Here is a 13,662-nt window from a genome sequence, read left to right on the forward strand (position 1 = left end):
GTACTGAAGGGGTTAAACTGCATAACAAAAAATTGCATGTAGTTTTAGGCCACTTGCACACTTTGCGGAATGCATACAGTTTTTCCATATGGATTTGCATGTGGAAAAATTGCAGTGTGTTACCTTACCAGCAAAGTGTATGGGATTACACAAATCTCATGTACACTGAGGATTGTTTCCATGCAGAAATTGACCTGCATTGCGGATTTCAATTATCCACAGCATGTCAGTTATGTTTGTGGGTTTAGCTGCAGATTTCACCCTTTTCAATGGAACGGTGAGTTTGTTGGCAAAACTGCATCCAATCCGCACCAAAAACCGTAGGTACGCTGCAGAAGTGTGCAGGTGACCTTATTGTGGGTTTTACTATTGAAACATTTTTCACCTGTAAAAAACACAACCACATTGAAAACCACAGCAACACTACAGGGGGAGATTAAAACTGGTTTAGTTGCCCGAAGCAACCAATCAGATGCCACCTTTCATTTTCCAGAGCTCTTTTGGAAAATGAAAGGTGGAATCTGATTGGTTGCTATGGGCAACAAATCCAGTTTTCCTTCACACCAGTTTGATCATGGTGCTTCACACACGGCAGATTTTGTGGCAGGAAATTCCGTGACTGAAAATCAGTTCCATTCCTTTAAATGAGGCAGCGAGCGCATGGATTTCTGCAAGCCCCATTGAGGTGACTGGAACAGATTTTTAGTCGCAGAATTTTCTGCCACAAAATCTGCCGTGTGTGAAGGTACCCTTATTCTCCTCCTACATGCAGTTTTAAGTGCCCCTTAACCGCTTCATGTGCATATACTTTTAGGCTACCTGCACATGTTCCTGCCCGTTCCTGCAGAGTAATAGAGTATCAGCAAAATGAATGGGGTAGATTTATCCAAAGTTGGTGTAAAGGAAAAGTGGCCTAGTTGCCTATAGCAACCAATTGGATTCCACTTTTCATTTTTTAGAGCTCCTTTGGAAAATGAAAGGTGGAATCTGATTGGTAGCTATTTGCAACTAAGCCAGTTTGATAAATATCCCCCATGTCTTGGTGGCATGTGATTTGCTATATGGCAGCTGAATCAGATATGTCTCCAGCTCCTGCCTCATCAGGGAGAGGAGTGCGGGCAGCTTGTATAAGTCAGATCACCTGGGGCAGGAGTGGGGCTTATATAACATGGAGGAGCGCAGCTGTGGGGGGTTAGCTAATATGCAGAACCAAGTGGCCAGTAAGCAGGAGCCGAAGCCTGTGCGCATGTGCCCATCGGTTGGGTGTATGGCCAAGTTCAGGAAACAAGTCAGACTGAGGGAACATGTGGCTAAACACACAGGACAGGTGAGAGGGGAAGGACTGTGGGGTCCGCTTATCTTGGGCTGGATGTGAATTTTAAGTGCTCCATATATATATATATATATATATATATATATATATATATATATATATATATAATCTCTTTTTTGTGACTTTATCATGTAATAGTGTAAAATGCTGTGCATGATAACTGCAGTATTGGGGACTGTACACATCTTGTTTTTGCTGTAAGTCAAGTGGCTATGTTTAGACACAGTAAAGCTATATAAATGTATTGTTTGTTTTTTATATATATAGACTTTAAAGATCTTAAGACATCCATATATTTTTTTTTTTTCGTGTGTGTATGTATGTATGTATGTATATAAATTTATTTCATTCCAAATACATGTAACGCAGCACTCCTTAGATAAAAAGTGAAAAAAAAATTACAAAATTTATTCAACACGTTGTTGATACAGGCAATGTTTCAGCTCTCACAGAGCGATTATCACTTTTTATCTGAGTGCTGCGTTACATTTATTTGGATTGAGTTTGGACCCCAGGACCCAGGGGAATAACGCTGGCACCTGAATCATCTGCATCACTTGAATGAATATAAATATATATATCCAAATTTCTTTTTTTCATTCGCTGCAATGTCAAAACACTTAGTGTTTGTGTGGGGTTTATTTTTTTTATATTTTTTTTTCTGTAGGACAGAAGCATGGTATGTTATACTGTTCTGTCCTGCAAAATAAAGCACAAACGAAGTCAAAAGTATGCACTTCTGGACTACAGTTGCCCAATTATAGTCTAGGGGTATGTTAAGTAATGCAGTACTATGTTTGCTGTCTACAAACCTATTGGCTTGATATATGGCAAAAACGAGATGTGAACAGCCCCTTTCTATCTCCTATCTAACAATTTTGGGGTTGGGCAGTTAACTGTGGTCCTCTGCTCCCAGCTCCTGTGTCCTGTATACAGCTCTTTACGTACTCCCTGGTTTTGTGTAGTTTACTATAGTATACTTTCAGATTTTTATTTTTTTTATTAATTTTTTTTTCTTCTGTATTTATTGGAGCATTTGCCTGGGTCTCAAAATTGAATCCTATGTTAAGACTGGGTTTATGTGTCGTGGGGCACATTCATCAAGCTCGTGTGTTGTGTGTTTTTTTTTTTTTCCGTGTAATTAGACAGATGTATTTAATTTTTGTCTTTTGGTGCATACGAAGTTACACAGCCGTTAATTAATGTATTTCATTTGACTGTCTGTTTTTCTGAGTATTAAAGGGAATGTCATTAGAAAATGACCTGCTCTCCCTTTTCTCTTTCTGCTCACCATAGACATAGCAGCAGTGAGCAGAAAGATAAACGGGAGACTGCACATGCACTTTCCCTTCATACAGCTGATCAGTGGGGGTGCCGGATGTTGGACCCTCTCCGATCTGATATTGATCTATCCTGAGGATAGGTCATCAATATTAAAAGCCCAGTGAATACCTCTTTAAATGCAGTCATTAGATTCCACAAAATGGGGAGGTTTTAAACTGATGCAAAGGAAAACTGTCTTAGGGCTCATGCACACGGCCGTGCTGTTTTTTGCGGTCTGCAAATTGCGGATCCGCAGAAAAACGGATGCCGTCCGTGTGCCTTCTGCAATTTACGGAACAGGAGGCCCATTATAGAGATGCCTATTCTTGCCTCCAAAACTGACAAGAATAGGACATGTCTCATAATTTTTGCAGGGTCACGGAACGGAGCAACTGATGTGAACAGCACACAGAGTGCTGTCCGCATCTTTTGCCGACCCATTGAAATGAATGGTTCCATATACAGAACCAAAATGTGGTCCGTATACGGAACGCTAAATACTGTCATGTGCATGAGCCCTTAGTTGCCCATCACCCAGTGGGTGATGTAAAACTTAGATTGTGAGCTGATTTAGAATTGGGACTAGCTGACCATATATCTGTTCAGTGCTATGTAAGCAGCAGGGGAAAAAAGCTGACATGTTGCATCTTAACATGGCCAATTCTTTGCTGTGACTCCAGCCTCTCAGATGTCATATTCTGCCCTGTTGAGATGTAATGTTCAGTAGGTAGCCATTCTATCCCACTTGGGGGGGAAAAAGTGCAAATTGCTTGTGATTCAATTATGGTATTGGTTCCAAACCATGTAGGTTATCAGTAGTGTTAAATGATTTTTTTTTTTCCCCCCTCTATCTAGAAGCCATGGCGCTGTGACAAACCAGGGTGTGAGAAAGCCTTTCTCCGTAGAACCCAGCTCAAAAATCATTGTCTAAAACACATGGGACTGAAAAAGTACATGTAAGTCCCATTCTGTACTGTGTATGTCTTATAAAACGGGCACTAAACCTATATTAACTTAACTATTTCCAGCTGTCCCTCTGCTGACTGCCGGGCTGCTTTTGTGACAAAGAGGACCCTTAAACGTCACCAAAAGTATAAACATGTGACAGAGGACCCCCTTAAGGTAAGTGAAGGTGCTGTAGTGCTAATAATCTTCCCAGCAAGTGTACTTCACTGATCTTGAAGGCAAACTCGGATGCGGTTTTTCGTGACCTATGTAGTGTTTGTGCATATAATACACCCCACTGTAGTGCTTGGCCTGTATTAGAATACCCCCGCCCCAACCACGCAGATGTAAGCCTTTTCGAAAGGTTTGTGACAATTGGGTGCCTCTCACCTCCCTTAAATGTGCCTAGAGTTGTGGCATTCATCTGGTTCCGCATGTCGTTGTTCACAATGATGCGGTCATCAGTGTGGGATGTGGCCAAATGACGTCCACTTCCAGGCTCTCTGCATCTGTTGCAACCTGCTGACTGTCAGTGGCCATTTCTGTCTGAGAACCTCCTGCTTGAAGCCTTGCAATTGTTGGGTATCTTATTGGTCTCATGATGCCAAAATATGAACAGCATGATGAGGACTGTTTATATACCAATTCTAATTGAACCAGGAAATGTATTGGCCGGTTCATGGCTCAAACACCTGTTGTGAATTCTGCTGTTAAGCTCCTTGTTAGCTCCTGCAAGTTATACAAAAACTACTGAAACATTGACCAGTTGTACATGTGCATTCAAAAGTTTACAGAAGGTCACATCAAGTTCACCTGTAAAGGTTACAGTGCATTTTAGGTTAATCCTGAAATTTCACCCACAAGTCCAATATCCCTAATAAGGGATGAGCGAAATTGACTTTGGGTGGAACATCCGAAGTCGATTTGCATAAAACTTTGTTCCAATACTGTACGGAGCAGGAGCTCTGTACAGTATTAGAATGTATTGGCTCCGATGAGCCGGTTATTGCTTCGCAAAGTCTCATGAGACTTCGGGTAATATCATAAACTGTACTGTAAAAAAACATTTCCCGAACTCTGGTGCGGTCTGGGAAATGTTTTTTACAGTACATATTAATGTATGAAATTACCCGAAGACTCGTAAGACTTTGCGAAGAAATAACTTTGGCTCATCGGAGCCAATCCATTCTAATACTGTAACTAGCTCCTGCTCTGTACAGTATTGAAACAAAGTTTTATGCGAATCTACTTTGAGTGTTTCATCCGAAGTTGATTCGCTCACCCCTAATCTTTTGAGTGTACATATTTATATAAACAAAATACTCACCTGTGTCTTGCTCTCATCTGCCATGCAGCCCACAGACATCTTCTGCTGCAAGTACATTACTGTTACCTACTTTGCCAGGTCTCAAGTGGCGCAGTAATGAAGCCAGTAATGCCTGCATTGGGACATAGGTGTTTGTGACCCTCATGCTGCCTGAAAAGCAACAAAGGTTGCAGTGATATGGGGGCCCCCTGCTGTTCTGCTGCCTTATAAGCTTTAGGCCTAGTGGCATGTGAGATGGGGAAACGGCTCTCCTTGTCTGAGCACTGTTTGTGTAGACTACATTAAATGTTCTGGACTGACATTCTGCTGTTTGGCCACAAGATTCCGCTGTTTCCTAACACGGCTACAGACTGCACATATCTCCATATTCAGGAGAGAGGTGGGGTTTACAGAGTCTAGAGAGGAGAGCAGCCATCTTAGAGGGAGGTGAAACTAAGGAACTGTGTGAGCAGAGAATCTGACGGCACCCAGGTGTGAGAGCATCCCTCAGTGACCAGAGCTGCAGCTAAGTGAAGCTGATCATGTCCAAAACCCTGATTTTGTCCAGAGGAAGTAGGATTGCTGCCAGGAATGCTGATTAGAGCAGAGGAACAAAGCAACATACACTGTGCTACCACAAGCTTGTTAGAGAGAATTTGTTTTGTTCAGTCACCAGCGGATACAAAGCAGACCCGGGTCAGTAAAATTCTGTTGGCAAATGCTGGTGTTAGGCTTGCTTTCCTAGTTCATGACTTCACTGTATCCCGGGTGCCCACCCCGGTACACGGTTTACAGGCATGCAGCCTATGGGGCTTAACTGCAGGGATGGGAGCTAGAAGCTTCTGTTCATTAGCCGTAAACTGCCATCTGTACAGACCAAAAAGTGGTTTCTGATTTTATCCTGAGGATAGGTCATCAGCATCGCAAAACCTGAATTTAAAAATGGGACATTTTTTGATACATTCCCTTTAATAGGAAACCAGAATGTTAGCTTGTCCCATGAGCTTTATTTTTTCACTTTTAATTTAAATGAACGCAACAGCAATGTGTAATGCCTCCCCATCTCGCCAACTTCTTCTTCTGGTGCAAACAGCGGATCATGGGGGTGGCTCTTTGGTCCAGCTTCACTCTGAAAAGGGGTTGTTTCATTAAGGTCTCCTTTTTTATATCGCACAGTGAAGTCCAAAGCAGCTCAGACTGTCCGTACTTGAGTTCTATGTATATAGGCTTCTGTTATGAGGCCAATTATTCATATAGAGCTGGATCCTAACAAATTACAGGTTACAATCTTGTGACTGCCTTCAGTCTACAAGGTTGCTTTAACCCCTTTCATTGACTACTTTACTTTAATCTGTGTGTAAATGCAATTTCATATTATAAGCAATGTCTGGTGTCTTCCAACCCAGTGCTCAGTGAAAGGATGCTCTAAGACCTTCAGAAAGAAAAAGGCCTTAAAACTGCACCTCTCAGAACATAGTGGCGAGCCCCTGTTTCGGTGAGTTCTTGATGATGGCCAGTAGAAACTGCGTATTAGTCTTTGGAAATGTCCCTCTTCGGGATATATGGCAGATGTTGGAGCTTGAAGGATTAGTTTGCATGGAATACTACCCTGCAGCCCTCAGTTCTGCTATAGTAAATGCTTACAGGTTCATATTTGCTCTCCTGAATGAGCAGAATCCTGAGAACTTTGACCGCAACATTTGCAGTCCTTAAAGGGGTTATCTGACTTGGGCTGCACTCCTGTGCGGCAGCCACTTGCGGCATCACATACTGTGCATTAAGCATGTGATCGTAGCCTGGTTAGAACCCACAGAGCTTAGTGAGGGTTTCATTTTTAACATGCATGGTTCAAATCAGTCTAGGGTCATGTGCCCCCAACGTATGGCATGTGATTCTGGAGGATAACCCCCTTTAAAAAAAAAAAGGACCTGTTGTCTCTCTCCTGATGTCTGTCCGTGACTTCTTTCATTCTCCATGTAGTAACAATTGTGGAGCATCTGTTCTTATGACCTGTTTTGCCATTTTCCTCTTCCTACTACCTTAATGGATTGCCTGCAATAAAGGTCCATCAGGGTGTTTAACAGTTGGCTGTATCCCTGAAGAGTCTGATATTATCTAGTCAGTGTTGGACTGTGTAGGGAGAAACGTCCATCTGATAACACCCAGGTGGACCTTTATTCATTAATAAACCTCTCATAGGAATCATGAGGCAATGGCACAAAGTAGTTGTATGAAAAGGTGCTCAAGAATGGACCTTACTTGGGAAATGCAGCTAGTTGCTAAAAACACATGTTGGGAGAGGTGACAGGTCCCCTTCAAAGAAGGTCTCAGAATCAGGGAGGGAGGCCAGTAACCTGTAATACTGATCTTTTTTTTTTTTTTTTTTTTTTTTTTAAATCTGGTGTACTCTGGGTTGGTTAATCCTTCAATGACAACCTGGTCTTGGTTCAGAGCTCTGAATCTAGGCTGGCCTGTAATAACTTATTGTCTAACTTCCACTATCTGCTTTTCCGTCTCTGGTTTTTAGTTGTGACCAGCCTGGATGTGAATGGAAATCCAAATCTAAAGCCGGTGTTGCAGGCCACATCCGGCGCCATGCAGGTAACTGCTACCACATGGTATTTTTCAAAGGCATTGCTAATCAGGCAGTAACTTTTACTTGGTAATCTTTAGGCTACCGATGCCCTTTCCAAGGATGTCAAACTACCTCTCCAACCTGGTCGGCTCTGCAGACTCATCGGAAGACCCATCCATGTACGTTTTTTTATAGGAGGTCTACATATAGATTTTTTTTTTTTTTTTTTTTTTTGACAGTCTATAAGCCCTTAGCAGCGAAGGGGGCAGGGAAGGGGGCATAGTTACTGTGACTTGAAGCAAGGAGGCCGCTGCTTCCGTGACTTCAGGCCTGACTAGAGAAGCGCTGGATTAAAGAACGTTTTTACAGCTTTTGCTGCATCTGCCTGCAGGAAGAAAATTATTGTTACAAACATGCTGCTGGCTACTCAGGTACTGCTGCCAGCTTGGGATGTTTGTTGGAGGTGGCAGGTTCCCTTTAACCTAACCCCTTCCCTCCAGCCCTACCATTAAAGACAAACTTGGAAAACATTACACACAGAACTACAAAACATGCCTCTTGCATCCAGTGACGTGTCCTCTGATGTAGACGTTCTTTCTTTATATTCTCCACTCAGATCAGACGGCCATGATTTTTCAGCCATCTCTTGACTCTTAATTTCCTACTTTTACATCCTCCTCCCCACCTTCTGAACACCCCATCTTGCCACCCCAGTAGTGTGCTTCCCAATACTATACTGCAGAAACGAATGATTCCCCCCCCCCCCCCTTCATGACAATTCTATTACACAATCCCCTTCAATAATTGGCACAGTGCCCTAAATTGTGCCCTGCAAATGGTGTCCCTGAAACCTGGGGTCCATTCACATGTCTGTGTGTTTTGCGGATCTGCATAACACTGACACCGGCATTGTGCGTTCCGCATTTTGCAGACCGCACTTCGCCGGCACTTAATAGAAAATGCCTAATTTTGTCCACACTTACAGACAAGAATAGGACATGTTTATTTTTTTCGGGATCAGATTTGCGGACCTGGAAGTGCGGGTTCGCATTTCCAGATCCAGGGCGCGCACATGCAGCCCCACAGAAATGAATGGGTCGGCAATTCTGTTCCGCAAAATGCGGAATGGCATTGCGGACATGTAAATGGAGCCTTATAGTGCTGTAAACGGTGTCCTCCAAAAATTGTGCTAAGCTGATATTGTGCCAGGGTGTCTTCCAATGTAACAGTCCTCCCAATAGTGTGGTAACAGTGCACCCAATAGTAGTAATGTCCCTCATTTTGCCCCCAGAAGTAATTCCCCCTTGCAATGTGTGCCAGTACTAAAAACCTTTTAGTGCCCCCAGTAGAACGGATGTCCCCACAGTGGCCACATTATAATGTGTGGCAGTACAAATTGCTCCTTTTTACAGCCGCAATGTCCCCATAGTGGTTTCTCTAGTTACAAAATAACCCTCACCCCATTGTGGCCAAACGGCATGCTGCCCAAAAAATAATAATAATAAACTCAAATACTTGCTGACATTCTGCTCTCAGCGATGCAGTGCAAGACAGACCTCTTCTAGTCTGTGCCCTTAGCTCTATGCAGCCCGGCTCAGTCAGCGCAATGACGCCGGCCTCTGAGCTTTAGTCCATTAGCGGAAACTGTGGGCCAGGGAGACGTTGCTTCGGTGCCCTGTCACGGCATTCAACTATACTGCTGTCCTGAATACAGTGATGCAGTTGAATATGTAGAGATGAGCATTTCTACGATGGAAGCGCTCATTGCCTGTGGTCCTTCCACTGCCCCCCTCTTGCCCCTACCTGGTGCTGCTTCAGGCAATCGCCTCACTTCACCTCATTGGCTGTGCACCCCTGCATGAAAGTTGTAAAAAGTGTTATGAAATGGGTCTCCTTTTGCAAAAAAACTGCTTCACACCTATCCACAGGTTGTATGTGGTATTGCTTGCTTGGCTTTATTGAAGAGAATTGGGCTAGGCATCAATACTCAACCCAGTCAGGACAGATTTGGAAGAAGGCAGCCGTGATTTCTTGAATACTGTAAATCCATTAACAAATTTGTTGTGTTTTTATTCCATGGGGATGACTTATTAACTGGTGTGATTGAAAACTGGCTTGGCTGCCCATAGCAACCAATCGCTCCACCTTTCATTTTCAAAAAGGAACACTGAAAAATAAAGTAATCTGGTTGCTAGGGGCAACTACCGTAAGCCAGTTTTCCCTTTACACCAGTTTTTGTAAATCTTCCCCTGTTTATAAAAATGTGTATATTGAAGATTGACATAAAATTGTAGGCTCTAATTTTCTTTCAATATCTGAATTTCTTTAGTGGACTTGAAGTGTGCCAAGTGTAATAAGCCCTTTAAGAACAGGGGTGCCCTGCGGAAACACAAACTAACCCATGTGTTCAAACCCATCATCTATACCTGCCCCAGAGAGGACTGTAAGAAGACCTTTAACACAGTCTTCAACCTGACTCATCACATACGCAAGATCCATCTTTGTCTGCAGCCCTACCACTGCTACCATGCTGGCTGTGACCGCACTTTCGCCATGAGAGTATGTAGTTCACAATGGCTTGCAGGGTGGCAGAAGCTATGGTATAAAGTCTTGAATTACATTTTTTTTTTAAATTATTTTTATTTATTTTTTTATTTCCCCCACCACCATTTTCCTTAGGAAAGCTTGCTTCGTCACCTTGTTGCACATGACCCAGAAAAGAAAAAGATGAAGGTATGGATAGAAAGACCCTTTGGTAATGAAATGGACTTTGAGACAATGGAATACTCTAAAATGAGCACTGGGGGAGCTGAATGTGTTGTGCCTCCAGCACATGTTATCAGCCATTTTCATATTAATCAGTATTTCTACAGATGGTGACCATTAACTGTTGAACTTGGAAGAGGGTTCAGAAGCCTTCGGCACTCCAGCTGCTGTGAAACTACAACTCCCAGCATGCATGGGTTCTTGGCTGTTGTATCTCCCACAGAAGTGAATAGAGCATGCTGGGAGTTAGTTTCAGAACATCTCGAGTTCCATAGGTTGTGGATTCCTGGGTCCTGGGTGTAAATCCGACCAAGGACAACATCTGCATGGAGTTTTTATGCTCTCCCCATGTTTGCATGGGTTTCATCTGGGTGCTCTGATTTCCTTCCACACTCCAAAGACATACTGATAGAGAACTTGGATTGTGAGCCCAATTGGGGACACTTGGATGCTAATGTCTGTAAAACGCTGTGGAATATGTCAGCACTATATAAGTGCATACTATAAATTTAAACCCAGGGGCCCCTGCTGCTACTGGACAGCCATGCTAACCACTGCACCACCAAGAATGGTCCTGTACAGAAAAAGGTGCCCATGAAGGGCCTGTACATCTTGTAATGGTTGAATTGAGTTTGGAGTAATTCACCAAACTTGCGTTCTCAAGCTACCATATATTGTGGCATAATGCTGAACCTCACACAATTTGTCTTATATTCTATGCTACTGTCTGCATTTACAAATGTTCTAATGATCTTCCTCAGCTTAAATTCAATCTGAAACCCTCAAGGCGTGGAAGAAGGTACCATCGTCCTTTGCCTGCAGTGGAGCAAAATCTGAGTCGCCTCTTTAACATGAAACTTGGGTTTCGGAGCAAGACCCTGCTGGAGAGTAACCTTTCTGGCTTATTCAATGAGCGACTGCTCCGTGATCCTGCTGAGCCAGAAGTGAACCTGAGCAGCCTCTTCCACCTGCCTTCTGCCCGGGCCAGGGCTGAAAAAGCTGCCTGACGAGATGGGCTATTCCTTCAGAGAATTTAGGTTCTCACTCGCGCTCCTCAGCTCTCACCACTGTCCTGTTGTATGAAGGTCTGCAATAGGTTCTTGCAACTTTCTTTAAAATTGGTATGAAAGAATAGATGGCCCAGGCAATGATGAATACTGTGGACAGTATCTTCATATTGAAGTCTTTTTGTTTATATATAGATGAAACTATATTTTAGTTTTGAAGGTTCTGGGAAAGTTTTTTTTATTAATTTTAGCAAGTAATGCTACTTTTATTTTCAAATGGTCATACTGTCCTTTATAAAGACAATAAATCGTTTGTCTTCAACTTGTGTGACTGTTTCATCAACCAACAGGTGGTGCTGTGGTCTATTCAGTCTGGATTGTAGAATTACTACTGGCTGCAGAGTAGTCACTCTGCCCTGTCTTTCCATTGTCACCCAAAGCAACTCTTAAAGATCTAGCCCTTCATACTGCATTTTAAGGAGTAACTAATCCGATTGGATAACTGGCTAAACAATATATTGAGCAGCTGCTCCTTACCATGCTATCAATTGGCAGAAGGTGTATTGCCCCTAGAAGGGTGGGCATTTGCCAGTCAGCCCACTGAACAGTATCTACTAACAAATACTAGGTGCCAAGTTCAGGACCTGATAAATTTAGCCCCACCCCGCCCACATTATAAGATCGCCTATATACTGCCCTGTTCCTTGCTGGTCTGGAGGCCACTAGTGCTAGGGATTTGCTGCAGCTGGTATGTGTTTAGCGCTGTCACCAGTGCTGCCTTGTACACAAATGCCAGGAGACCCAAACAACTCCTTAGGCTATGGCCTCTTGTCTCTAACAGAGTTGCTAAGGCCGGGGCTGCATGGTAGCCAACTTGCCCTAGGTCATTGCACATTAAGGATTACCCTGCAGCCACAGAAAAGGAGTCGCAGTGTGATTTGCAAATTGGTGTCACCCCAGAACTGCAAAAAATATACAGCAGAATTGGAATCTCTTGCTGCGACTTGATATTTATTTTTTAGATGGCTGCACTGCCATGCTTGGTGGTTACACTTGTCCACAATCACCATGTAATCTCAGCCTAAAAGCTGTCAACTCATCAATTGTGAATCCTGTATTAGAGGTTCTTCACTCCCAGGTCAACAGCTTAAGCCAGTGTTTCCCAACCAGTATGCCTCCAGCTGTTGCAAAACTACAACTCCCAGCATGCCCGCACAACCAAAGGCTGTCCGGGCATGCTGGGAGTTGTAGTTTTGCAACAGCTGGAGGCACACTGGTTGGGAAACACTGGCTTAAGGCCTCCCAACAATGGGTATTTTGTGGTCTACAAAATGGATACAGTCCACATTGAGCCACATTTTTTTGCAGACCTATTGACTTCAATGGGTCTGTGATCTTCATTTTGCAGCCAAGTATAGGACATGTGTCTCTGTGTCTCTGTGTCTCTGTGTCTCTGTGTCTCTGTGTCTCTGTGTCTCTGTGTCTCTGTGTCTCTGTGTCTCTGTGTCTCTGTGTCTCTGTGTCTCTGTGTCTCTGTGTCTCTGTGTCTCTGTGTCTCTGTGTCTCTGTGTCTCTGTGTCTCTGTGTCTCTGTGTCTCTGTGTCTCTGTGTCTCTGTGTCTCTGTGTCTCTGTGTCTCTGTGTCTCTGTGTCTCTGTGTCTCTGTGTCTCTGTGTCTCTGTGTCTCTGTGTCTCTGTGTCTCTGTGTCTCTGTGTCTCTGTGTCTCTGTGTCTCTGTGTCTCTGTGTCTCTGTGTCTCTGTGTCTCTGTGTCTCTGTGTCTCTGTGTCTCTGTGTCTCTGTGTCTCTGTGTCTCTGTGTCTCTGTGTCTCTGTGTCTCTGTGTCTCTGTGTCTCTGTGTCTCTGTGTCTCTGTGTCTCTGTGTCTCTGTGTCTCTGTGTCTCTGTGTCTCTGTGTCTCTGTGTCTCTGTGTCTCTGTGTCTCTGTGTCTCTGTGTCTCTGTGTCTCTGTGTCTCTGTGTCTCTGTGTCTCTGTGTCTCTGTGTCTCTGTGTCTCTGTGTCTCTGTGTCTCTGTGTCTCTGTGTCTCTGTGTCTCTGTGTCTCTGTGTCTCTGTGTCTCTGTGTCTCTGTGTCTCTGTGTCTCTGTGTCTCTGTGTCTCTGTGTCTCTGTGTCTCTGTGTCTCTGTGTCTCTGTGTCTCTGTGTCTCTGTGTCCTGTGTCTCTGTGTCTCTGTGTCTCTGTGTCTCTGTGTCTCTGTGTCTCTGTGTCTCTGTGTCTCTGTGTCTCTGTGTCTCTGTGTCTCTGTGTCTCTGTGTCTCTGTGTCTCTGTGTCCTCTGTGTCTCTGTGTCTCTGTGTCTCTGTGTCTCTGTGTCTCTGTGTCTCTGTGTCTCTGTGTCTCTGTGTCTCTGTGTCTCTGTGTCTCTGTGTCTCTGTGTCTCTGTGTCTCT

At 43.7% G+C, this 13,662-nt stretch overlaps 1 protein-coding gene across 1 annotated transcript; it reads left to right on the forward strand.

Moving 5' to 3' along the window:
* The first annotated feature begins 1,201 nt into the window (after positions 1-1,201).
* LOC122942014 (P43 5S RNA-binding protein-like) lies at positions 1,202-11,255 on the forward strand. The gene is made up of 9 exons (XM_044299509.1): positions 1,202-1,327; positions 3,512-3,612; positions 3,685-3,778; positions 6,314-6,402; positions 7,435-7,508; positions 7,581-7,661; positions 9,812-10,041; positions 10,162-10,215; positions 11,010-11,255. The coding sequence occupies exons 1-9, from the start codon at positions 1,202-1,204 to the stop codon at positions 11,253-11,255; spliced, it is 1,095 nt and encodes a 364-aa protein (XP_044155444.1).
* The last annotated feature ends 2,407 nt before the right edge of the window (positions 11,256-13,662 follow it).

The sequence above is a fragment of the Bufo gargarizans genome, chromosome 6 (assembly GCF_014858855.1).
Source record: "Bufo gargarizans isolate SCDJY-AF-19 chromosome 6, ASM1485885v1, whole genome shotgun sequence".
Taxonomy (NCBI): Eukaryota; Metazoa; Chordata; class Amphibia; order Anura; family Bufonidae; genus Bufo; species Bufo gargarizans.

What these genes read in the sequence shown, in the direction of transcription:
- LOC122942014 (XM_044299509.1), top strand. Translation starts at nt 1,202, where the DNA reads ATGCAGAACCAAGTGGCCAGTAAGCAGGAGCCGAAGCCTGTGCGCATG. An exon ending in TGGCTAAACACACAGGACAG is followed by an intron (nt 1,328 to 3,511) that starts GTGAGAGGGGAA and finishes CCCTCTATCTAG; the next exon opens with AAGCCATGGCGCTGTGACAA. An exon ending in CCACATCCGGCGCCATGCAG is followed by an intron (nt 7,509 to 7,580) that starts GTAACTGCTACC and finishes GGTAATCTTTAG; the next exon opens with GCTACCGATGCCCTTTCCAA.